Raw genomic sequence first — 27,392 nt, forward strand, 5'->3', positions numbered from 1 at the left:
AAAACATTTTGGAGGCCTGTCAGTGAGGTTATTCTGTAAATATAATTACACATTATCTTACCTTCATCAAGCTATTATGGTTGTATAGATGTAGGGTGTTCACAAGATTTTTTTCAACACATAAACTACCCTCTGAATCACCGCCAAAGTAAATATACATTTGGATGTCTCTTTTCCCCCCTACCTGACACCAAAAAAGACACCATTGCCTTTTTCCTACATTTACAACAGTGACTACACTTCAAAAGTACTTCATTGGCTGTGAAGCGTTTTGTGACGTCTTGAGGTCGTGAAAGGTGCCTGCAGGAGAAAACAAGCAGCTGCAGCGCTCAGACATTGCTGCTTTTGAGCCAGCTGGGAGGAGGGCTATATTAATAGACATGGTGAGGAGCAACAACTGCCCATCCCTGTATAAAAGCATCTAAACCCTGCGCACTACCTGCCCAACTGCGTGGCTAAAATTAACTTGTCATTTGGAAACTCTGGGGTTAAAACTGTATCCTACTACTCCATGGCAAAGTACACTGGAGTTCAATAGAAGTGACAAAAAGGGTAGTCTTCTACTTTATTTTGGGATTGCAAAGAGAGGGAAAAGAAAAACAGAAAACTCAGCAGGCCCTATTTTTCTCTTTGCATGCCCCAAGTTGTTTTTTTTTCTGGGAAGCAGACGATAACAAGGCATCTACATCATTCCCTTTGTCAGTTTCTGATTAATTCTAGATTTACCCCATTAAAGTCTCTAAATTACTAGCACAATTTTTTGACAAAAAAAGCCTCCCTTGCTGGCATTAGGGACGCAATCCTAGAGATAAACTTACCAGTTGGTCTTTAATACATCGACTTTTCCTCAAACATATCGGATAACAACTAATAAACATAATTATACAATAAAAACAGAAACCTAAATACAACTCATGCAGCAATTATATCGCACTTACTAACTGCAAATCTTTGCATAGATTATCACCTTCGTGGATTCTGTTGAATCATTAAACAGATTCCAGATTCAACAAGGAGTAAAAGAATGCAAGTTTGGCGTCAAACCTGGAAAACAGATTGAAGTATCTAGGCAAGCTATGTGGACTGAACCACCCTTTTTTGTTCCTGCATGATGTTTGAGTGCAACCATTTTATACGGAAGAAATAAAATTTCAATGGTGAAAATTGCTTTAACTATACAGGAATCAAATAAGGTTTATTCATTTAGCATCTTAGTTTTTCTTAAAGTTTTCTTGCTAATTCAGCACCCTCCATGCATCAATGGAGTATGCTGGGTCAGACTTACAAACAGGAAGCCTTGTCTGTCTGGACAAAATAGATGCGCCAAAACACTACCAAGTCACAACAATGCACGCTAATATGTAATGAAGACTGCTTCAACTAACAGCACTGCAGATAAGCAGGACAGAAAAGATAGCAGCACTCTGCCAGTCTTAGTTTGGAAATGACAGAAGTCACTATACACATTCCACATGATATAAACTGTCTAGTTTCATAAACTACTGTAATTCAATAAGAAAGCTCTTCTGGCATCCCTGCAGTGGAACATGGGCTGTTCTTCCATTTCATGAGATAATGAATTAATAGAGTAAGGATTGGCTATTACTGTTGACAAGGATTGGCTATTACTGTTGACATTTCAAAATCATCTTAACTTAAGAAAATAATGTGCAATTTATGGAGGTATATTCTTCACATCAAATTATTTGGAGTTCACTAACTTGTCTGGTAAAAATCAAGGCTACCAGAAGAACAATCTTCCATTCAAAAAAACTTCACCTCAAATAACACAATTAAATTAATGCATTTCACTTAACTTCGTGTGCACCAATTAAAATCCAACTAGGAAGAAAAATTGGTAGGATTAGACTTCCAAATTAGCTTCAGAAAATAGATCCCAATCAAACTCTCTTTAAAAGATGTATGTAAAATCTGCAATAGATTAAATTAAGCAAGTGTTGAAGATACTCCAGAACTGAAAGGACCTCAAGACCAAGAATCCAGGTGTCTAGCTGTACGCCAGATGACCAGTTTCCACTGGAGGGCTAGCTGCATTTCATTACCTAGGCAAACAAAGAAAAGCCTAGTGGGTCCTGATGATGGATGTAACCCTTAAGCTCAGACAACAACTCTGCAGTGAGCAAGTAAAAATCAGTTCAGATCTAAGGCCAGTAAAGATCAAATTTGCAAGCACAGCAGCTGGCAAATACTGTAGTTGTTTAGCTTCCATGCTAACTTGTTCCTGGAACAGAGATTTGGAAGTAGGTTCGTACTCAAGGGTGCAAGTAAATCCAATATTTGAAAGACCTTGGGTTCACACACCCTATACATGGGTATCCTAACCTGACAGGGATGCAACAATTATTAAGTCAAGGTTTTTGATAGAAAGCTGAAACCTGAACCTGAGTAGAGCATGCAGTTTCTGAATCTTCATCTCAAAACTCAAGCAGACATCTGGTATGACTTCCAACAAGCCAGAAGTCATTGGTCTTGAGGTGACCGGCAGAGAAGACTTTAAACAAAGAGGTCTCAAAGAGCCTTGCATCTGGGTAATACAAAAATAAGCCAATCATCATACCAAGAATACACAAAGCTTTGCTAATACCCTGGTCTCTTATAAAGAAAAGACATCATACATAACAATGATTGGTGTGGAAAACTGAAAAATTCACTTTGGTGGAGTGTAGGCAGAGGGGGCTCTTCTAAGCTTGTGGTTAAAAGTGCATTGTTGATTGGAGTAGGGGAGCTATGCTCTGTATCTGGCTGCGATCTACACCACCTGGCAATGCTCGATGGCATTAGGTTCCAGGGTAGAAGGGTGTTGCATTCCTCTTGAAGAGCACAAACATTTACTCTGCTCACGAGCAAACAATGCACTTCCAGAATCAATCTCGTTCCCAGAGGTACATGAAATAACACCCATATAACCTCCTTTGTAACCTAATGAACATGCTTGTGTAAAATTTCTTTGGACTCTATTTTTAATGCAGTCATTAACCCATTTATTTTAGACAGGTTAACGACTGCATTACAATAGTACACAAAGAAACTTCTGTCAAACACATTAAATATTGTACTATGAAAGGAAATTAAATTCTCATGATCTTGAACTACCTCAAATTGAGGTTTCTCTAAGTTGTGAGAAACCCCACAATTCTGAAAGAGGACTTGCTAGATTGAAGTACTTGCTGTGGCTCAAGAGGAAGCTCTGGTAAGTCAATAATCTAAATGCAGATAGATCTGCAAGTGTTGCAGACACAGAAAGGCTATAACCTGAGATCAGAGGTAAGGCTGAAAGGAAATATTTTGTTTTAGATGTTCTCCGAATGCAAAATCTCAGAAGCTTCCTGCAGGTCATCTGCCACATCGACTAATGTTTTGCTTCTATCTCCAAAACAATCCATGAAGGATTGGACTAATGACCACAGAAAGCTTAAGATACAAAACTGAGTCCAAGAATCACCTCTCCTTTTTTCACCACAAGCAAACAGGGTTTCCTTGACTCCATCAGAAGTTTAGCAACTACAGGCACAATGGAGTAAAATTGGCAATGCTCTCACCCACTCCTGTAAATGATCAAGATTCTGGAGATTGGGAAGAACAAAATGTGATGGCACTAAGTTAGGATTCCTCACCCACTTTGACCCCAGGAGTTGATGTGGGCTAACTTGGTTACCCTGATGGAGAAAGGCTTTAAGACTGATTTAAATAGCACTCCATCATGGATGAAGTCTCACTTCTAAGTACCATCTGGCTCATCCTCAAATAAAGGAGTGCTTGAACGGGAGCAGAAGTCAGCATCAGCAAGCTTCCTGGAACCTACTTTGGCACTGCGAAACGTAGTACCAGCTGTTAAGAATTTTTTTTGGACAGCAACATGATCTAATCTCCACTCAGCACATGTAGTTTAACAAGGAAAAATGCCTGCCAGCACTGCAGCATTTGTCATCACCAGCTTGTATCCCTAAGTAGAATTCAACCACCACCTGATTTGCCAAAAATGATGCAGATATGGATTGATAGCTGACCAAATGCTGCACATTCCTGACAGTCTTGATGCCCGAGAACACCATGCAACAGAGAGTGGAGGGAGGAACAAGTGTGGAAGATGACGACATCCTGGCACCAAGCGGTATTGATTCCTCGTACAAGCCAGTGCGAAGTAAGCTGAGCCACTGCAGGAATGGTGTCCTGAGGAGTATTGTGTCCTGTTCTGGGCATTGCACTTCAGGAAAGATGTGAAGGCCTTAGAAATGGTGCAGAAGAGATTTACGAGAATAATTCCAGGGATGAGGGACTTTAGTTACATGGATAGACTGGAGAAGCTGGGGTTATTCTCCTTGGAACAGAGAAGGTTGCGAGGAGATTTGATAGAGGTATTTAAAATCATGAAGGGTCTAGACAGAGTAGGTAGAGAGAAACTGTTCCCATTGGCGGAAGGGACAAGAACCAGAGGACATAGATCTAAGGTGATTGGCAAAAGAACCAAAGGTGACATGAGGAAAAACTTTTTTACGCAGAAAGTGGTTAGGATCTGGAATGCACTGCCCTGGGGGGTGGTGGAGGTAGATTCAATCATGGCCTTCAAAAGGGAATTGGATAAATACTTGAAAGTAAAAAACCTGTAGGGCTATGGGGATAGGGCAGGGGAGTGGGACTAGCTGGATGCCTCTTGCATAGAGCCAGTGTGGACTTGATGGGCCGAATGGTCTCCTTCCATGCTGTAAGCTATCTATGATTCATGCTTTTTGTACCTGTGGAGCTGGTTTGTGGTGGGGGCCAACTGACCTGGCTCCCAGACCTCACTCCTACAGTGGACTCTTTTCTTGGGGAATTGTTGTAGACACTTGCATCTAGTGCGGGAGAAGACATCCAAGAATATAGTGCACAATGCCATGTTGTGCTTCAAACAAAATTGCAAGTACCTGAATTGGCCATCTGCCACCACAAAGACGCCATTACATTTTGTGCAATGTTTAAAACTACAGACAACTTGTTTGAAGATCAATGATCTTTCCAAGCAGGAAAACAAGAGAACACAGAACTCAACCATGCGAGTAAATAGTGGCGAGTGATTATATGCTGCAAGGGGAAACATTACGACACATCAGACGAGGGGAAGAGTGTTTAAATGAATGAGGAAAGGGAAACCATGAATGAATAAAGAAATAAAGGCAAAATTGAAACTAAAGAAAAAGGCATACACTCAGTGCATAGACAACAAAGGAGATGACGACAAAAGGTTATACGAGAAGGTTAGGAAAGGAGTTTTAAAAAAAATTAGGAAGGCAAACGAAAAAAAATTAAATTATCAAGGAATATAAAAAGAAAGAGTAAAGTATTCTACAGACATATAAATAACAAAAGAATCAGGATAGGGATGGGGTCACTAAGGGATACACACAATAAACTCACAGCTAATGACAACAAAATGATAGAAATATTAAATAATTACACTGGCACTGACCCATTGGGCTGAATGACCTGTTTCTGTGCTGTACATTCTATGTAATTCTATGTAAATAACATGGAGTGTAGCTCAACTAAAAAAGCATTTTAAATAGCTATTCTCACCACTGGAAATCTTGGCTTACTCCTATAGTACAAGGATGAATAAATTTATTTTCATAGCTTATATTAAAAATAGTTTTTGTCAATGAACATCCACATGAAATGTCAATTAGTTTTAAAAATGAGTGCTGAAAGTAAAGACCAGCTTATGTGGCCTCCATCTTGGGCATAACAATAGCTATAATCCACATATAATACTCATGTTTAGCTTTTCCACATGGCAGAAGCTGCAATTCATTTTGGAGAGTAAAATTCTTATATCTAGGAACTCCACACACAAATTTTAAATCATAACGTATGATCCATGGTCTCCATACTTCATTTCTTCTTTACACAAGTTATCAAGGACAAACAGATTCCGGAAATCATTCTAGAAAAGACTAGTTCCCCAATTTCAGTGTTGTACGCTGATATGGTTGCTGTCTGTAAGTTCATGACAGCTTGCGAAAAAGAAGTACATCAACAGGACCAAGTCTGCATTAATTAAATGTATAGAGAAACTGATGAATTTCAAAATACGTTCATGTAAAGTGTTTCATCATAGCTTGCTTAAAAATTGAAAAAAGTATCTAAATTATAGTCCATGATATCAAGGAACCGTACATGCTGTTTGTGGTTTTCATGTTTGCAGCAAAAACAAAATTGTAATGCAAGCTCCCACATACTTCAATCAATACTGCAACTTTAAAAAAAAAATTAAAACTTTGCAATATTAGAAGCACTGGAAACTAACAACTCAATGGGTTGGAACACATTTCTTTTTACATCAATGGGACTTGGCTTCCAATTCCATCCAAACTGATAGGATGAGACGTTCCATCAACAGATACGATGGTTGTATTGAAATGATTTTATATAATTCTTGGTGGGTGCAACTACACACTACAAAAACATACGTTCATTCACTAACTGCCATTAAACTAAACTCTCAGCAAGGCCATCGGGATAGCTATTATGGTGCAGTACTGGTAATATGGCTGAGATTGGGGGTTAGGGATGTGGCAGGATAGACAGCTTTGCTGACGCTCAGTGCTAACAACAGGAGCACAAAGTACAAAAATGTACCATTCCCCAACACAGAATCCCTCCCTCTGACGAACAAAAAATTGAAAAATATATCTGTCAACTTATTCAAGATCAGAAATACTCAAATTAAAAAACACTCAATTTTCCTTTATACCGTCTCAAATAAAAGACCTTCCATACTCTCACATTACTTAGATGACATCTGCATCCCCAAGAGGCACATATCATGTACGGTTACGCACACGATTCAAAATCATGTACCCAATAGTGCGTGCTGGTTTAGAAATACGGGCGAGTTGAAAGTATTGAACTGGTTGTGGTTCCCACTGCCCCCTTAAAACCAAGAAAGGGCAGTTGCTGGTATTCAAAACTTAGCATTAGTAGTTGATTACATCATGCCTGTGGAAGGATGACAAAAATATATCCACCGGTTGTAAGTCTAACCACCTGAAACAGCATATGGCAGTCCAGCAGGTCACGAGATTTGTCAGATATTTTTGCATTTGGTTCCACAATGCTACATATGTCAGAAGTGATTTTATACATGAGTGAAATTCATATTAAATTGACTTAATACATTTAAAAAATACCTTTTTATAGCCTTATGAAAATTTACATAAAGTAAATATTACATGCTAAGTTTGATGAAAGGGAAACAAAGATTAGTTTCTTAGCTTGTCCACTCAGTGGCTAAATTTTATTTGCAATTTAACAAACCACCTCCTTGTTTTTCTACCCCCCCCCACCTCAAAATTTACTTGATGGAACTAATTATATTTTACCACAACTTAAAAATTCCACTCTAGCCCTAAGGTTTTTGATCAAGTTACTTTTGTTTCTAATCCATAAACTTACATCTTAAATGTCGGGGAAATAAATCTGTTGTTTCATGAGAAGTGACAGATGGAGTCAAGTCATCAGCAGAAGACTGTGTTTCTTCATCATCACCTGAAAGTAGGTCTTTTGCTATTTCCTCCTATTGAGTCCAGATAAAAGGAATTTTATTTATTAGACATAATTCAAAATGCACACCTCAAATAAAATTCTTAAATCCTATTTGCATACATTGCTACAAAAAGATGGGCTTTAGTAAACTTGCCTTATCGAGAGTCATGTCAGGTAGCTCATCAGCGAGTTCACTTGGCGAACTCCCTGGATTTTCATTTTCTATCACCGGAACAGAAGGTTCATACCCATAAAGTGCCAGCAAATCATCGAGTGGCATGTTGCTCTCCTGTTAAGCACAAATAGCTGCAATTTATAAAGCCTTAATATGGTTGCTTTTGCATTTAAGACTAACTTTTAAACAATTTTTCAGTATCACTTTGACAGTACCTGCCAGCCCCACAACTTCAATCACTGAGAAGGACAAGAGCAGCAACATCATGGGAACACCATCATCTAAAAGTTTCCCTCTACATCACACATCATCCTGACTTGGCATATACTGCTAGTCTTTATTTATTGCTGGGATAAAATTCTGGAATTCCCTAACTAACATTATGGGGCAATAAATGCAGACTTGCCAGTATCACCCATGAACAATAAAAAACCTATTATTCAATAAATCCCAAGCAAAACAATTAGTTAAACAAATTAGATATTGGTAGGACAAGAGGCAAGATCCAGAAACAATCTGAAAAACTTGTATTTCTATGGTGTTCATGTGCAGAGAGGCATTTCAATATGTGTAACAGGTGGCAGATAAAGAGTAAACACAGAGGAGTGGAAAAGCGAGAAAGGATTGAGGAGGGGCAAGGGATTTTTGAAGGGATAGAGGTGGCGAGATGGCAAGCTAGAAGTATTAGGGAAAGAATTTCATAGGGCGGGGTATAATGTTTAAAGGAGCAACCAACGACGGTGGAGCTGAGAGTAAGTGAGCCAGCGTAGAGGAGTTGAGGGTGAACGCAAGGACTTGCAGGTGGAGGGGGTGTTAACATCAGAGAGAGATTTCAAAGCAAGCATGGCATCTTACAGTCATTTTGTTGGTGAAAGGGGAGCCAGCAAAGCTTCACAAATATGGGAATGATTGGAGTACAAGCAAGGAAGTAGTGTGTGGCATTTTGAGTGGGTTTTAGTTTGTGGGGAACTCAGGCTACAATGTGAAAAAAGGGTAGATAAGAGTTTCAGCACTGGTTGGTGGGGAAGAGGTAGGTGATGTCACGAAGTTGAATGAAAAGTCTTAGTGCTGCGTGGCTGTGGAGAAGAAAACTAAGCTCAGGACAGAGCAGTACACCAAGGTTCCACGCTTATGGGCTTAGTCCGAGATGGGAGTTTTAAAAAAACATTTTTAAAATTCAAATATGTATTATTTACAAAATATATTACTTGGTGCCTAACACTGAGCAACTTCGAAGTATCATAGTAGGTACAGCACAGGAGGCAGACATTCCGCCCATCGTGCCTTTGCCGGCTCTTTGAAAGAGCTATCCAATTAGTCCCGTTCCGCTACTCTTTCCCCATAGCCCTATAAATTTTTTCCCTTCAAGTATTTATCCAATTCCCTTTTGAAAGTTACTATTGAATCTGCTTCCACCACCCTTTCAGGCAGTGCATTCCAGATCATTACAACTCGCTGCGTAAAAAAATGTTTCCTCATGTCGTCTCTGGCTCTTTTGTCGATTACCTTAAATCTGTGTCCTCTGGTTACTGACCCTTCTGCCACTGGAAAGTTTCTCCTTGTTTAAGTTGTCAAAACCATTCATGATTTTGAACACCTCTATCAAATCTCCCCTTAATCTTCTCTGATCTAAGGAGAACAATCCCTGCTTCTCCAGTCTCTCCACATAACTGAAGTCCTTCATCCCTGGCACCATTCTAGTAAATCTCTTCTGCACCCTCGCTAAGGCTCGATATCCTTCCTAAAGTGTGGTGCCTAGAATTGAACACACTATTCCTGTTGAGGCCTAATGAGTGTTTTATAAAGGTTTAGCATAACTTCCTTGCTTTTTTACTCTATGCCTCTATTAATAAAGCCCAGCATCCCATATGCTTTTTTAACAACCTTCTCAACTTGTCCTGCCACCCTCAAACATTTGTGTATGTGCACCCCCAGATCTCTCTGTTCCTGCACCCCCTTTAAAATTGTTATATTGTCTCTCCTCATTCTTCCTCCTAAAATGCATCACTTCACACTTCTCTGCGTTAAATTTCATCTGCCAAGTGTCTGCCCATTTCATCAGTCTTTGTCCTCCTGAAGTCTGTTGCTATCCTTCACATTGTTTACTACATTTCCGAGTTTGATGTCATCTGCAAATTTTGAAATTGTACCCTCTATACACAAGTCCAGGTCATTAATATATATCAAAAAGAGCAGTGGTCCTAATACTGACCTTTGGGCAATGCCACTGTATACTTCCCTCCAGTCCGAAAAACATCTACTCACCACAACCCTCTGCTTGCTGTCCCCTAGCCAATTTTGTAACCACGCTGCCAATGTCTCTTTAATCCCATGGGCTTTACTTTAGTTAAAAAGTCTATTATGTGGTACTTTATCAAATGCCTTTTGAAAATCCATATACACATCAACCGCACTACCCTCATCAACCCTCTCCATTACTTCATCAAAGAACTCATTCAAGTTAGTCAAAGACAACTTTCCTTTAACAAATCCGCGCTGACTTTCATTTATTAGTCCATAGTTTTCCAAGTGCCAATTTATTTTGTCCTGGATTATTGTCTCTAAAAGTTTCCCCACCACCGGTGTTAGGCTGACTGACCTGACTGCCGGTTTTATCCCCCTCCTCTTTTTTGAACAAATGTGTAACGTTTGCAATCCTCCAGTCCTCCGGCACCATCCCCATATCGAAGGAGGATTAGAAGATTGTGGCCAGAGCTTCCCCAATTTCCACATTTACTTCCCTCAGTAACCTAGGATGCTTCCCATCTGGACCGGGTGACTTTTCTACTTTGAGTAGAATCATAGAAGTTTACAACATGGAAACAGGCCCTTCGGCCCAACGTGTCCATGTCGCCCAGTTTATACCACTAATCTAGTCCCAATTGCCTGCACTTGGCCCATATCCCTCTATACCCATCTTACCCATGTAACTGTCCAAATGCTTTTTAAAAGACAAAATTGTACCCGCCTCTACTACTGCCTCTGGCAGCTCGTTCCAGACAATCTTACTGCCAATCTTTTAAGTACCTCCTCTTTATCTATTTTTATCCTATCCAATGTCACTAGTACCTCCTCCTTTACTGCTACAATGGCAGCATCCTCTTCTCTAGTGAAGACGGATGCAAAGTATTCATTTAGTGCCTCAGCCATGCCCTCTGCCTCCATAAGATTTCCTTTGTTGCCCCTTATCAGTCCCACCCTCCTTTGACTATTTATATGTTTCTAAAAGACTTTTGGGCTCCCTTTTATGTTAGCTGCTAATCTATTCTCATACTCTCTCTTTGCCCCTCTTATTCCCTTTTTTAGATCTCCTCTGTAGTTTTTGTATTCAGCCTGGTTCTCAACTGTATTATGAACCGTGCATTTTTCATAAGCCTCCTTTTTTGGTTTCATTTTAATCTCTGTATCTTTAGTCATCCAAGGAGCTCTAGCTTTGAATGCCTTTCCTTTCCCCCTTGTAGGGATGCATCTGTTCTGTACCCGAACCAACTCCTCCTTGAAGGTTCAATTACTGTTTTGCCTATCAATTGTTGATTCCAATCCACTTGGGCAAGATTCCTTTTTAACTCACTGAAATTTGCCCTCCTCCAGTTAAGCATGTTCACATTTGATTGTTCCTTGTCCTATTCCATAACTATTCTAAACTTAATGATATTATGATCACTGTTCCCCAAATGCTCCCCCATTGAAACATGCTCCACCTGCCCCACATCATTCCTCAGAACTACATCCAGCACTGTTTCCTTCCTGGTTGGGCTGGAAACACACTGTTCTAGAAAGTTCTCTTGAACACATTTCAGGAATTCCTCCCCCTCATTACCCTTTACACTTTACTGTCCCAATCTATCTTGGGATAATTGAAGTCCCCCATTATCTCTACTCCATAGCTCTTGCATCTTTCTGTAAATTGCCTGCAAAAGTTCTCCTCTATCTCCTTCCCACTATTTGGTAGCCTATAGTATACACCCAGTAGTGTAATAGCTCCTCTATTGTTCCTTAATTCTTACCAAATAGATTCTGTCTTTGACCCCTCAACTACATCAACCCTTTCCAGTGTTATAATGGTTTCTTTGATCAATACTGTACACCCCCCCAACTTTCTTTCCTTCCCTATCTTTCCTGAATACCTTGTAGCCAGGAATATTGAATACCCAATTTTCCCCTTCTTTGAGACAGGTCTGTTATTGCCACTTCTATCACCTTTATTGTCTTCCAGAGGCACTCGACTATACACCAAATAACAAACTGGAGATCTGGGTCCTACTTATAGTGCACAAGAGGTGCCCATGCTGACTGGACTTATATTTGTTTTTCTCTTCCTTTGAGGAAGATGCTCTCCTCCAGCTCAGCACCTCTCCACAGTGGTACAGTTGAAATAGGGACATCAGTATAGGGAGACACAAGTGCAAACCCACATTATACCAATTCATACACAGTGTGTTGGTACTCCCACTGACTGCAGCATTATATGGACATTATTTTAATTGTATCTTTAGATGGAATTTTGACACCACAATCACAAATTTTTCCACCAGAAACCTGCCTGAAATTTGAGCTTTAATGATTGTCAGTCTTGAATGAGTACTGGTTTGTTCTGGACAGACCATACATACCATCTAATTTCTTAGAGGCGAGAAGAGATAATTTGCTTTCTCCCCTTTTTTCTGTTCATAATCCCCAGTACTTTGCTTTGCCAAGAGGACAAGCTGAAGACCTGCTCCAAACTCCTCTGCCAAAGACGCCCTGGCTTGCTGACAGGAGGTGCATAAGTTCAGCCTAGGGTGACTTGTTTTCTGATTCCTCCTCCTCTCAGGTAGCACTCAGCCCTCATTCTGAACAGCCAAGACTCATACTCTCTATGGGAAAGATATCTCATTGCTAAACTTATTAGAAGAAAAAGAAATTCTGTACAAAGTACTCTCCAATCCACAGTTAGAAAGAAACATGGTACTTCCCATCTGTTTTTAAATTATTTTGCCTGACACTGAAAATTGATCATATCTGGTCAAATCCAAAGTCACTCCAGTGACATATCACCATGGGATGGCCAAAGTCCAACCATTTGTGTGAGAGTTGCACATCAGACTGACCTGAGAAAAGGTGAACAGGTAGGAGGTATCCTATTTTTCCTTTAATGGAGATATACTTTGTACAGTAGATACTCTCTTAGCCTTTCCTTTTCTTTTAATAAAAGTATAACAAAATTGTTAGCCTTGTGTGAAGGAAACAGCGTGTAGGATGTAAGACACACACTCTGTAAAAAAAAAACTATATTTGAATGCGACCCAAGAGCACCAACGGCTCTTTTCCACACACTATTGATCCCAAATATCGGAAGGCACTCCCCTACAACATTACAAATCTTTAATTATTTTTGAAGTATAAAGAAAGACTACTGATCAATTTTGTAACATTAAATATCACTTTCAACAGTTCAAATTTAAGCTTAGTTTATTTTAAAAAAAAATTTTATATACCCTTTCCAAATCTTCAATTTCAGAAGTGAAATTCTTCCCTCCCTCTAACATTTCCTCTTCTTCAAGTGTTCGCTCATCATCATAATCATGCACTAGCATTTCTGCTGTAGGGTCGAAATCATGATCCTCAGAAGACAATGAGCCAACTACAAAGTAAAAACAATGAAATGAGTGTATACTAAATCTGTGGTATATTTTTACATTTTGCGTTCTAGCATATTAATCACTTCAAAAAATGGAAACTGCGTTAACTAATGCTTATACTAGGCACCAGTATAAGCCTGTATGATTTGAATTAGATGGCTCCAGATACCATTTATTTAGTGCAAAAAATGTAGGTTAGCTTTGATTCTTTTGGTACTAAATATGCAGTGCCAAAATGTACACTTTAAAAAAAAAGTTATCAAGATCTTTTTTATACAAATGAAGAAAAAATGTACAACAAAGTAGTCAATTCCAAAATAAGCAAGAACATATAGCCATTATAGGCAAAAGACCATTAAACATGTGAGAATATATAAGTAAACAGTGGCATAATTCAAAGGCAGAAGGAAGTAAAGAGGAGAGGAGGGAGAGATAAATTAACAAAAATTAAAGCATGCAAGGGAAAACCAAAGCATGCCCAAATCAGGAAATTAAAAAAGGTTAACACAATTAAGAGAAAATGAAAGAACCTTAGACTGAATGCCATAAACAATTGCCAAAAGAAGCAAAATATAGGGAATGGAGGATGGGGAAAGAAAGGTCACTAATAATGAACCCTCTAAAGGATCTCCAAAAACACCTCTCAACTCAAGCAGATTGCAAACGACAGACTGTCCTATGACAGAGGACTAGAGTCCTATGACATAGTACGCAATGCCATGTTCATGAAGTAGTCCATTGAGACTTCCATCAGGAGATCCCAAAAATAATGCAATGGATTGAGGTCTAATCTAATCCAATGATAGCCTTGAATTCTACCAGTATTACAACCCAAAAGTGCCAAATGAGGGAACATACCCAGGAAATTTAAGAGTATACATGCCAACCTCGACAAAGCCCATCCTGGGATTTCAGGCTGACATTAGTGAACAGAGGTGTGAGAAATGTAATATCAAATTTTAAATTAGTTTTCTGCTGATAATTCCTAGGTGATAACTTAAAAGACTTCCAGGCATATGGCTTCCCAGTCTTCACCAGAAGTTTCAATTCCCAAATCAGCCATCCACATTTCATGTAGATACGATGAGCTCCCACAATCAATAGAAAGGAAGAAAGAGTGAAGTTCAGATTAGCTTATCCCCTTCAAAAGAACTCCCTAAAAATACTGCATTGTTCAACACCATGTGGAAACATGAAAGGAGGCCTACGGAGAGGAAGGAAAAGGGCAGACCTGAAGATAATATAAAAATATATCTCCTCCACCTTTAAAGAGAGGGTTGGCAAAGAAAAAAAACTCAAACACTGGAATTTCCCACTAGCTGCAACTGAAGGAGAAATCTCTGGATTAAAGTGAGAGCAGGGGGATAAACCCTGCTATTAATGAAACTAACCAACACATCCCATCAGACTCTCAGGATCACACCTACATAACTTAGCCAAGGTAGCAACAGTAGAATCTACTACAAAAGGCAAACAAGAGAATTGGGGTGCAAATCTGCTCCATCTCACTCAGGGATCCAAGTCTGAAGATTAAATTGGTCAACAAAAGATTACATTGTGGAAAGATCAATAGATCAAAGCAAGGGTTTTTCTCAAATGCAGGGATATTTACCATTCCAAATAAAGCTATGATCCAGTTCCAAAAAGGTGGCTTTAGCTTAAAACGGAGCACTTGAACTATGTATTAGGAATAATACCCATCTTCAGGACACTGATCCTCTCAAAGAACGAAGAAGAAAACAAGAATCCATCACTTCACATCATGATGGATGACACACAAATAAAAATCAGAGGGCACAGATGGTGCCAGTCATCAGATATCAAAAACAGAACTGATTCAATTGAATTAGAAGGATTGAAAAACCATAGCAAGGAGGAAAATGCCTAGCATCATGGCTTATGATTTTGTGCAGTTGATTCTGTACCAGGACAGAAAACTATAATGCTATAGAGAGCTTAAAATGTCAGGGGTGGATATCTAGAGATGTAATAAATATACCAGAACATTTTACATGCTGAACAAATTTTATGTTCTCGCCTGCCAAAACGATCCCACTGTTATCCCAACTGCGCATAGGCTCGCAGCTTTAAAGTTTCTAAAGCCAGCAAGAATAGGAGAGACAATAGTCCCATTAATGACTACATAGCAACAAGGGTGTAAAGTGAACTTTTGGCCTGACCATCCATACATCTACTCAAGTTCCATGACTATTGTATTCTACTGAAACACCTACTTCAAATTTAGAGAGAACACCAAATCAAACAACCTGCACTATGAATTAAATTATACAGACAGATGTGATCAGAGTGCTTCCCTCAGGTAAAAATGTATCCGGTCCAAATGAACCAATTTATGCAAACAAATTTGAATATGCACACTTTTTAAAAACAAAAATAATTTACAAGTCAGCAACAGAATTGGTTTAGGAAATGTCAAACCTCACAAAGATCTCAAAACAGTTTACAAAGTCTGAACCCAACATCCCCAACTTAGCTTTCACTTACACAAGAACCTGTATTTCCTTATATATACACACTTTCTCTGTCCATGTACAGTACAAGAACACGTGTAAACAAAAGTGCTAAATTTCTTAATTGGTAGACAGCTATTAAAATTTTTTTTGAGATACAAGATTAACTTTGTGATATGTACACAGTAACAGCAGCACCAAGCTGTTTATCAACAGACTAGAATTATGCTGGCCCATGCTTTTTACCCATTAGTATTTCAACAAAAATAAATGCTACACTATCTTAATGTTATTTTTTTACTTCAACCAGTTATACTGTTAAGAGGGCTGCTTCACCATTACATCAATTTCCTCTACTTTTGATTTAGCTTTGGTAATGTAATACAAAAATTGGGTACCTAAAAGTATATTATGTTCAGCTTATAAAAGAAACATACCCAGGAAACATTAACTAGAATGAGTAGGCCTCAACTCTAAGTGTTTATGAATGCACATGCAGCCTGTTCCAAACTGTAAGTGCACATACATATCCTATCCAGTGCAAAAAAGTGGGCATAATAACAAACCTGCCAACCTCAAGTGTATCTGTAGGAGGTGTTCTGCTCCTATGAAGTCTAATTAATCTCAAAATAAAATAATCTCCAATATAAAGGCCTAGATTTTGCAGTTGGAGGGCATCTAACGGCATCTGCTGTCAGTTAGACTTGACCTTTTTTTTATTCATTCATGGATGTGGGCGTCGCTGGCAAGGCCAGCATTTACTGCCCATCCCTAATTGCCCTTGACAAGATGGTGGTGAGCCACCTTCATGAACCGTTGCAGTCCACGTAATGAAGGTTCTCCCACAGTGCTGTTACATAGGGAGTTCCAGGATTTTGACCCAGCGACGATGAAGGAACGGCGATATATTTCCAAGTCAGGATGCTGTGAGGCTTGGAGGGGAACGTGCAGGTGGTGTTGTTCCCATGTGCCTGCTGCTCTTGTCCTTCGAGGTGGTAGAGGTCACGGGTTTGGGAGGTGGGGTTAAAGAAGCCTTGGCGAGTTGCTGCAGTGCATCCTGTGGATGGTACACACTGCAGCCACGGTGCGCCGGTGGTGAAGGGAGTGAATGTTTAGGGTGGTGGATGGGGTGCCAATCAAGCAGGCTGCTTTGTCCTGGATGGTGTCGAGCTTCTTGAGTGTTGTTAGAGCTGCACTCATCCAGGCAAGTGGAGAAAATTCCATCACACTCCTGACTTATGCCTTATAGATGGTGGAAAGGCTTTGGGGAGTCAGGAGGTGAGTCACTCGCTGCAGAATACCCAGCCTTTGACCTGCTCTTGTAGCCACAGTATTTATGTGGTTGGTCCAGTTAAGTTTCTGGTCAACGGTGACCCCCAAGATGTTGATGATGGGGGATTCGATGATGGTAATGCTATTGAATGTCAAGGGGAGGCGGTTAGGCTGCCTCTTGTTGGAGATGGTCATTGCCTGGCATTTGTCTGGCGCGAATGTTACTTGCCACTTATCAACCCAAGCCTGGATGTTGTCCAGGTCTTGTTGCATGCGGGCACAGACTGCTTCATTATCTGAGGGGTTGCGAATGGAACTGAACACTGTGCAATCATCAGCGAACATCTCCATTTCTGATGTTATGATGGAGGGAAGGTCATTAATGAAGCAGCTGAAGATGGATGGGCCTAGGACACTGCCCTGAGGAACTCCTGCAGCAATGTCTTGGGGCTGAGATGATTGACCTCCAACAACCACTACCATCTTACTTTGTGCTAGGTATGACTCCAGCCACTGGAGAGTTTCCCCCTGATTCCCATGGACTTCAATTTTACTAGGGCTCCTTGGTGCCACACTCGGTCAAATGCTGCCTTGATATCAAGGGCAGTCACTCTCACCTCACCTCTGGAATTCAGCTCCTTGTACGTTTATGTTTTAAAATTTTTTGCATGGTAAGTTGCTGAAAGTATGAGCTGATAACATCGCAGCGAGGGAAACAAGGCAACCAACTATGTATCTCCTTAACCAATCAGATTGAAGGATTGAGAAATAAACAGCACAAGGACTGAGAAGGAAGTGTAAACTAGAGTGGGTAAAGTCAATGTCAGATCAGGTACAGAAAGAGAAATAAAGAGAGGGAAAGAAATATTGGATTAAAAGAGAGAAAAAAAGAGACAGAAAGGAAAAGTGAAAACATTTCTTTAACTTTACATTTTTAAAATCTCCAACAACAATTAATACCTGAAGGAATGAGATTCCACACTTGTAATAGTTAATTGTCTGTGCCAGAGAGAAGTTGATTGGCAGTAATTAACATTTATCACATCATTAAAAGGCTACTTATACTGGAATGGACAAGAATTAACTTTCTGTGGCGAGTTTAGTTCCTATCTACCACACAAATACAGCAACTTCACGACATTCAACATCAACAACTTGCATTTCTTTAGCGCCTTTAACAAAGTAAAATGTCCCAAGGTGCTTCACAGTTGTATTATCAAACAAAATTTGACACCAAACCACATAAGGAGATATTAGGACAGGGTCAAAGAGACAGGTTTTAAGGAGCATCTTAAAGGAGAGAGAGGCGGAGAGATTTAGGAAGGGAATTGCAGAGCTTAGGACCTTGGCAGCTGAATACACAACTGCTAATGGTGGAGCGATTAAAATCGGGGATGAGCAAGAGGCCAGAATTGGAGGAGCACAGAGGTTTCGGAGGATTTTAGCGCTGGAGGAGTTAACAGAGATAGGGAGGGGTGAGGCCGTGGAGGAAATTGAAAACAAGCATGAGAATTTCAAAATTGAGGTGCTGGCAGACCGGGAGCCAATGTAGGTCAGCGAGCACAGGAGTGATGGGTGAACAGGATTTGGTGCGAGTTAGGATACGGGCAGCAGAGTTTTGGATGAGCTAAAGTTTATGGAGGCTGGAAAATGGGAGGCTGGCCAGGACAGCATTGGAATAGCCAAGTCTAGAGGGAATAAATGCATGGAGGAGGGTTTCAGCAGATGAGCTGAGGCGGCGACGGGTGATGTTACTAAGGTGGAAGTAGGCGGTCTCGGTGATGAAGCGGATGTATCGTCGGAAGCTCATCTCAGGGTCAAATAGGACGCCAAGGTTGTGAACAGTTTGGTTCAGCCACAGACAGTGGCCAGGGACAGGGATGGAGTCGGTGGCTAGGGAACGGAGTTTGTAGCGGGGACTGAAGACAATGTCTTTAGTCTTCGCAATATTTAGATGGGAGGAAATTTCAGCTCATCCATTACTGGATGTCAAACAAGCAGTGTGACAAATCAGAGACAGTGAAGGGGTTGAGAGAGGTGTTGGTGAGGTAGAGTTGGGTGTTGTCAGTGTACATGTAGAACCTGACGTCGTGTTTTTGGATGATGTCGCCGAGGGGCAGCATTTAGATGAGAAATGTGACAGCGCCAAGGATAGATCCTTAGGAAACTCTAGAGGTAACGGTGCGGGAGCGGGAAGAAAAGCCATTGAAGGTGATTCTCTGACTACGACTGGATAGATAAGAATGGAACCAGGCGAGGGCAGTCCCACCCAGCTGGACGGCGGAGAGGCATTAGAGGAAGATGGTGTGGTCAACTGTGTCGAAGGCTGCAGACAGGACAAGAAGGATGAGGAGGGATAGTTTACCACAGTCACAGTCACATAGGATGTCATTTGTGACTTTGATAAGGGCTATTTCAGAACTGCGGCAGGAGCAGAAACCTGATTAATTTAATGCGTGTCAATGGTGGGGCAGACAGTGAAATGCCATATTCACGAAGCTAACAGCGGAGTGGCGCAACTCGGACAGCAACTTTTGGATACTGGCATATAAACGCGCATTTGCTCCTCGCATGAATTTGCTGTACCATTTGCACATAAATAATGGCGCCATTAGCCTCACCGTTATTTTGACAGCAAAATCTGGCCCAAATACCCTAACAAAAGCAGCATCACTTGCCTCAACCTCTTATGAATTAAATTAGTATCTATTCTTGCTCCTCCCTCATATGTTGAACAGTATCTTAAATGTTTCAGATTTGCAAGAGGCAATCATCAGTACATATGCTGATTAAATGCCACAGCCAAGAAATTTAATAAAAAGCTGAAGAGTTTCTTTGCCTGAAGAGGTTGCCATTGTTATACTATATTTTCAGGATATTAAATATTAATATTTTTATTCTAATTCTTGCCCCACCATTTTATTGTAGATACATTAAATTTTAAGAGCAGTTTAGACATCAACTGAATTCGTGGAAGGTAACAAATGTCTGTGAGTTTATGGATTAGAGTGAATGTTCAAAAGTTAAAGCAAGAACTGAATGACTTCCAGAATGCTATCAAACAACTGAAAGGCTTTTAACAAAAGCTGAACAATACAGTAATTCTTCAAATAAAGTTTTAATGAAATTTAGAATTTGTATCTAGTCATTGCAAAATAAAAGACTTTTGAAGAAATAAAATCAAAATATAATTGCTCAGAAGGACACCAGTTTAAATTTTTTTAAACTGTATATGCATAATCATTAAATGTAATATATTCTTTATAATAAAAGACCCAACCCTGTATTTCACTCTTACTTTGGCTGGAGGATGGAGCCACTTAAAATCATGTATATTATTTTCTTCCAAGTCAATTTATTATTTTTAAATAAAACTTTTAAAACCACATTATGTAACAAAGGGCCGCACCCAAACACCTTGAAATCGATTTCCCACTAGGAGCAGGGATGGAAGTGAAGTAGATCAGCACGTACCTGGACTCGAACTTCCATAGGAAGCCTGAAACAAAATGTTTAAAATGCATTAATTAAAAAAACACATTCAGGTTTCCTGCATAAAACATGCCAAACACCGTACACACGATCTTTACCATAATTTGCTGGTTGGAGTTGGACACAAATCCAGATGTTGTTTAATCTCTCTTCCCCCCCTCACTTTGACTGTACTTTTTTAAAAACCTCTCCTCTCCTTTCCTTTCCCCCTAGACTGGCAGACAATTTAAATTTTTAAAAAAATCCCTCTGGCCAGTTTCGTTTTTACATTATCTCTCCTTCTGGTCAGCTTTTCATGATCTCTTATCCTCTCACTCTGGAGAGATTTTTCAATCTCTGGCTCCCCTTCCCACTCCCCGCAGTACTTTTGTTTAAATTCTTTATCTCTGGTTGCATATTATTGTAACTCTCCCCAACTAGTCTCTCCAGCTAGTGTTTTTTTTAAAAAGTTATTTTCTTTCCTCTCTGAATGGTTGTTTTTCTTCCCCATTCCTCCTACCTGGCTGTTTGCAATATTCTCCATCCTCTGTGACTCACTTTATTTTATATATATTTTCACTGCTCTCTCTCTTTAACCTCACCACCCAGCTCTTCAACATTATCTCCTATTCTGTCCTAGCCATTTTAGCAGGCTGTGTTTTATATACAAAAAAATATTTTTTCCATTCCTTTCCCCCACCTTGAGTTTTTTTTTCACATCTTCTCCACATTTTTTCTCTTTAGTTGTTTTAAAGCTTTCTCCCTTCTAGCTGATTTGAACAATCTCCCCCTCAGTTGTTTTGGACACATTTCTCCCTCCCTCCCACCTGTTTCTCATGCTTTCACCCACTTTCAACTGCTTTGATGGTCTCTCCCTGGGCTGTTCTGAATGTTTGCTCCCTCTCTCCCAAGCTGTGCTTTCTCTCTTACCCCGGCTGTTTGAATGTTTTCTCCCTAGCTGTTTTTGCTCTCCCACACTCCAAGACAGTGTTCTCTCTTCCTCCCCCTCCCCAGTTCATTTTGTAACTTGCTCTTTCCTCCTCCGGGGTTTTCTTTCCCTCTCTCCCCTTGCTACTTTCTATCTGTATCTATTGCAGGGAAGTTTTCTATCCATCTACCTCTCCCCTCTTCGTCCAACCTTTCTCACTCTTAGACTTTGCGTCTCACTCCCCAGCAGTTTTGTTTCTTTCTTTCTCCCTCCAACTGTGTTCATCTCTTGTCTATCGCTCTCTCCCTGCTCTTAACCCACCTGTTTTATACTTCACTATCTGGCAGTTTCTCATCTTGCTCTCTGGCTGCTTCTGTCTTATCTCTCTCTCTCTCTCTCTCTCTCCCTGCTCCCTGACTGTTTTCGATTTCACTCCTAGGCTGTTTTCTATCCGTCTTGCTCTCCGCCCCTCCTAGCAGACGTTTTCTATTTCATTCCCTGGCTGCTTTCTGTATCTGTCATCTCGCTCTCCCCTCCCTTGGTTGTTTTTTTCTCTATCTCTCCTCCCCCAGTTGTTTTCTCTGCCCCTACTCCCAGCTGTTTACCATCTTACTCCCCTTTGCTATTTTCTGTCTCTTACCCCTCCATGTTTTCTAGCTTACTTTCTTTCCACCTAGCTATTTTTTAATCTTTCTTCACCAATGCTTTCTACCCTTCTTCCCAAGTTCTTTTCTCTGTTCTCCAGCTGTTTTGCACCTCTGTTGGTACATAGGAATTGCTAGACAAAGTAAGACCACCATACTTTGCCTTCTACTATCCTGGTAGTCATATAATACAATGATAATGGAGTTGTTGACTAATCACAGCAATTAATCTCTATCAATTAGTTTACGACAGATCCAGAAATGACACGAGGGCTTGACGGTAAATGCGGAGAGGTTGTTTCCCCTGGCTGCAGAGTCTAGAACTAGGGGACATAGTCTCAGGATAGGGGGTTGGCCATTTAAGAATGAGATGAGGAGGAATTTTTTCACCGAGAGGGTTATTAATCTTTGGAATTCTCTACCCCAGAGGACTGTGGATGCTGAGTCGTTGAGTATATTCAAGACTGAGGTTGACAGATTTTTAGACTCTAGGGGAATCAAGGGATATGGGGATTGGGCGAGAAAGTGGAGTTGAGATTGAAGATCAGCCATGGTCTTATTGAATGGCGGAGCAGGCTCGAGGGGCCGTATGGCCTACTCCTGCTCCTATTTCTTATGTTCTTACATACGAGGAAAATTCTAGTGGTGGAGAGCTTTAGGAACCATATGTCCAAAGTCACCTTTTTCCTCCCAAGCTTATTTTCAAAGTTCCCCAGCTGTTTTCCTCTCTCCTCCCTCTGACTGTTTTATATTACTTTATCCAGTCAGCCCCTCGAGCCTGTTCTGCCATTCAATTAGGTCATGACTGATCTGTATCTTAACTTCATCTACTCGCCTTGGTTCCGTAACCCTTAATACCATTGCCTAACAAAAATCCAGCAATCTTAGTTTTTAAATTTTCAATTGACCTAGCCTCAACAGATTTTTGGGGGAAAGAGTTCCAGATTTCCACTACCCTTAATGTGAAGAAGTGCTTTCTTACATCACCCCTGAACGACCTAGCTCTAATTTTAAGGTTATGGCCCCTTTGTTCTGGACTCTCCCATCAGAGGAAATAGTTTCTATCTACCCTATTAAATCCTTTAATCATCTTAAACACTTCAATTAGATCCCCCCCATACCTTTTATATTTAAGGGAATGCAAGCCTAGACTATGCAACCTGGCCTCATAATTTAACCCTTTTAGCCCCAGTATCACTCTAGTGAATTTGCACTGCACCCCCTCCAAGGCCAATATATCCTTCCAGAGGTGCGGTGCCCAGAACTGAATGCAGTACTCCAGATGGGCTCTAACCAGAGCTCTGTACAGCTGCAACATAACTTCCACCCATTTTCCCAGCTGTTTACTATCTCTTCCCTTCCTCACCCAGCTGTTTTCTATCTATCTCTCTCCCCCTTCATGGCTGTTTTATATTATTATCGCTTCACAATTTTCTCCTTCCCCCTTCCTTCTTTCCTCCCCTGGCAATTTCTTTCCATCTCTCTCCCCCTCAAATCACCTTTCAATCTGTCTTCTACCCTCCCCCAAAGCTTTCTATCTCTCTCCCAAACTGTCAATATCTGTCTCCTCCCAGCTGTTTGACACCTCTCTCCATTCCACCAGCTGTTTGACACCTCTCTCCCCAATTCTATCCCTGGCAGTTTTCTATTTCTCTCTTTTCTTCCCTCATAAGCTGTTTAATATATATCTCTCTACCACTCCCTCAAAGCTGTTTTCTATCTCACTCTACCTGCCCCCGTTTACTATTTCTGCCACCTCTCCCAAAATGTTTTCTCTCTCTCCCAAGTGCTTCCCCAGTTGTTTTCTATATCTGTATCCTTGGGAGTTTTCTTTTTTCTCGCTCTCTCTCTCAGTCTGTTTTCTCTCCAACTTCCACATCTCTATGGCACTCTCCCTCTTGCTGGTTGTTTGCTCTATCGCTAACTTCCTCTGGCTGTTTTCTCCCTCCATCTCCCACTCTCTGGCTGTTGGCTCTGCTTCTCCAACTTTCTCTGGCTGTTTTCTCCCTCTTTCCGTGGTCTCTAGCTGATTCACCCCACCTCCTTCTCTTTTGTTCTCTGTATTCACTCCTCCCCTCTGACTGCCCTCCTTCTCCATTTAGCTATCTTCACTGCACCTCCATGTCTCTGCCTTTCTACACTCCCACTTTCCCTCCCACTCTGTGTCTGTTTTCTCTCCCCCATACCCCTCCTCTCCCCTCCCCTCCCCATTTTCTCTCCCCCTCCCCTCCCCATTTTCTCTCCCCCTCCCCTCCCCATTTTCTCTCCCCCTCCCCTCCCCATTTTCTCTCCCCCTCCCCTCCCCATTTTCTCTCCCCCTCCCTTTCAGAGCCTGTTCCCTCTGTCTCTTTTCTCTCCCTCTCCCCTCCCTTTTCCCTCTGCTCCTTTACTCTCCCTCTGCCCCCCATCTCTGCCTCTGTCTCTCCCCTCCATCTGCTCCTTTACTCTCCCTCTGCCTCTCCCCTCCTCTCCCTCTGCCCCCCTGCTCTGCCTCGTCCTCTCCCCTCCCCCTGCCCTTCCATCTCCACATCTCTGCCCGTTTGCTCTCCCTCTGCCCTTCCCTCTCCACATCTCTGCCTGTTTGCTCTCCCTCGCCCTGCGTTTCCTCTCCGTCTCCCCTTATCTGCCTGTTTCTCTCCCTCTCTCCTCCGCCCGCTATCTCTCCCGCTCCCCTTCTCTCTGCCCGTTTTCTTCCTCCCCTTCTCTCTGCCCGTTTTCTTCCTCCCCTTCTCTCTGCCCGTTTTCTTCCTCCCCTTCTCTCTGCCCGTTTTCTTCCTCCCCTTCTCTCTGCCCGTTTTCTTCCTCCCCTTCTCTCTGCCCGTTTTCTTCCTCCCCTTCTCTCTGCCCGTTTTCTTCCTCCCCTTCTCTCTGCCCGTTTTCTTCCTCCCCTTCTCTCTGCCCGTTTTCTTCCTCCCCTTCTCTCTGCCCGTTTTCTTCCTCCCCTTCTCTCTGCCCGTTTTCTTCCTCCCCTTCTCTCTGCCCGTTTTCTTCCTCCCCTTCTCTCTGCCCGTTTTCTTCCTCCCCTTCTCTCTGCCCGTTTTCTTCCTCCCCTTCTCTCTGCCCGTTTTCTTCCTCCCCTTCTCTCTGCCCGTTTTCTTCCTCCCCTTCTCTCTGCCCGTTTTCTTCCTCCCCTTCTCTCTGCCCGTTTTCTTCCTCTCCTTCTCTCTGCCCGTTTTCTTCCTCCCCTTCTCTCTGCCCGTTTTCTTCCTCCCCTTCTCTCTGCCCGTTTTCTTCCTCCCCTTCTCTCTGCCCGTTTTCTTCCTCCCCTTCTCTCTGCCCGTTTTCTTCCTCCCCTTCTCTCTGCCCGTTTTCTTCCTCCCCTTCTCTCTGCCCGTTTTCTTCCTCCCCTTCTCTCTGCCCGTTTTCTTCCTCCCCTTCTCTCTGCCCGTTTTCTTCCTCTCCCCGTCCTCTCTCACCCTTTTCTCTCCCTCTCCCCGTCCTCTCTCACCCTTTTCTCTCCCTCTCCCCGTCCTCTCTCACCCTTTTCTCTCCCTCTCCCCGTCCTCTCTCACCCTTTTCTCTCCCTCTCCCCGTCCTCTCTCACCCTTTTCTCTCCCTCTCCCCGACCTCTCTCACCCTTTTCTCTCCCTCTCCCCGACCTCTCTCACCCTTTTCTCTCCCTCTCCCCGTCCTCTCTCACCCTTTTCTCTCCCTCTCCCCGTCCTCCCCCGCCCATTTTCTCCCCCTCTCCCCTCCGCCCGTTTTCTCCCCCTCCCGTTTTCTCCCTCTTCCCCCCGCCCGTTTTCTCCCCCCCGCCCGTTTTCTCCCCCCCGCCCGTTTTCTCCCCCCCGCCCGTTTTCTCCCCCCCGCCCGTTTTCTCCCCCTCTCCCCTCCGCCCGTTTTCTCCCCCTCTCCCCTCCGCCCGTTTTCTCCCCCTCTCCCCTCCGCCCGTTTTCTCCCCCTCTCCCCTCCGCCCGTTTTCTCCCCCTCTCCCATTCTTCTCCCCGCCCGTTTTCTCCCCCTCTCCCCGCCCGTTTTCTCCCCCTCTCCCCTTCTTCTCCCCACCCGTTTTCTCCCCCTCTCCCCTTCTTCTCCCCGCCCGTTTTCTCCCCCTCTCCCCTTCTTCTCCCCGCCCGTTTTCTCCCCCTCTCCCCTTCTTCTCCCCGCCCGTTTTCTCCCCCTCTCCCCTTCTTCTCCCCGCCCGTTTTCTCCCCGTCTTCCCCCCCGCCCGTTTTCTCCCCGTCTTCCCCCCCGCCCGTTTTCTCCCCGTCTTCCCCCCCGCCCGTTTTCTCCCCGTCTTCCCCCCCGCCCGTTTTCACCCCCTCTTCCCCCCCCCCCCGCCCGTTTTCTCCCCCTCTTCCCCCCCCCCCGCCCGTTTTCTCCCCCTCTTCCCCCCCGCCCGTTTTCTCCCCCCGCCCGTTTTCTCCCCCCCGCCCGTTTTCTCCCCCTCTTCCCCCCGCCCGTTTTCTCCCCCTCTCCCCTCCGCCCGTTTTCTCCCCCTCTCCCCTCCGCCCGTTTTCTCCCCCTCTCCCCTCCGCCCGTTTTCTCCCCCTCTCCCCTCCGCCCGTTTTCTCCCCCTCTCCCCTTCTTCTCCCCGCCCGTTTTCTCCCCCTCTCCCCTTCTTCTCCCCGCCCGTTTTCTCCCCCTCTCCCCTTCTTCTCCCCGCCCGTTTTCTCCCCCTCTCCCCTTCTTCTCCCCGCCCGTCTTCTCCCCCTCTCCCCTTCTTCTCCCCGCCCGTCTTCTCCCCCTCTCCCCTTCTTCTCCCCGCCCGTCTTCTCCCCCTCTCCCCTTCTTCTCCCCCTCTCCCCTTCTTCTCCCCCTCTCCCCTTCTTCTCCCCCTCTCCCCTTCTTCTCCCCCTCTCCCCTTCTTCTCCCCCTCTCCCCTTCTTCTCCCCGCCCGTTTTCTCCCCCTCTCCCCTTCTTCTCCCCGCCCGTTTTCTCTCCCTCTCCCCTTCTTCTCCCCGCCCGTTTTTTCACCATTCACTTCTTTCGGCCCTTTTCCTCCCACCCTGTCCGTTTCCTCTCTCTCTCCTTCCAGGTAACTCTCTCCCTCACCCCTACTCACTATCTCCCCTTCCCTGCATTTAGTCTCCCTCTCCCCTTCCCTCTGCCCGTTTTCTCTCCCTCTCCCCTTTTCTCTCCCTCTCGCACTGCCCCTTTTCTCACCATGCCCTTCTTTCAGGCCCTTTCCTCTCCCTCTCATTCCCGGTAACTCTCTCTCTCACACCCCTATTCTCTCCCTCCCTTCCTTTGCCGTTTATTCTCCATCTCCCCTTCTCTCTGCCCGTTCACTCACCGTCACTCCGATTTCTCCCCCTCTCCCATTCG

General features: G+C 42.9%; 1 protein-coding gene across 5 annotated transcripts in view; it reads right to left on the reverse strand.

The window, feature by feature from the left end:
• LOC137322962 (mesoderm induction early response protein 3-like) overlaps positions 1–27,392 on the reverse strand; it is a 68,688-nt gene that overhangs the window by 34,774 nt on the left and 6,522 nt on the right. For 3 of the 5 annotated variants that reach the window (XM_067986230.1, XM_067986240.1, XM_067986255.1), the window contains exons 2-5: positions 20,556–20,580; positions 13,195–13,340; positions 7,697–7,831; positions 7,453–7,573 (exon numbers count right to left, since the gene is read on the reverse strand). In XM_067986230.1, the coding sequence (XP_067842331.1) occupies positions 7,453–7,573; positions 7,697–7,831; positions 13,195–13,340; positions 20,556–20,580 (427 nt within the window). The remainder of the gene's footprint in view (positions 1–7,452; positions 7,574–7,696; positions 7,832–13,194; positions 13,341–20,555; positions 20,581–27,392) is intronic. The other 2 variants (XM_067986247.1, XM_067986265.1) reach the window with 1 other exon arrangement.

Source organism: Heptranchias perlo, chromosome 1 (assembly GCF_035084215.1).
Source record: "Heptranchias perlo isolate sHepPer1 chromosome 1, sHepPer1.hap1, whole genome shotgun sequence".
Classification (NCBI taxonomy): domain Eukaryota; kingdom Metazoa; phylum Chordata; class Chondrichthyes; order Hexanchiformes; family Hexanchidae; genus Heptranchias; species Heptranchias perlo.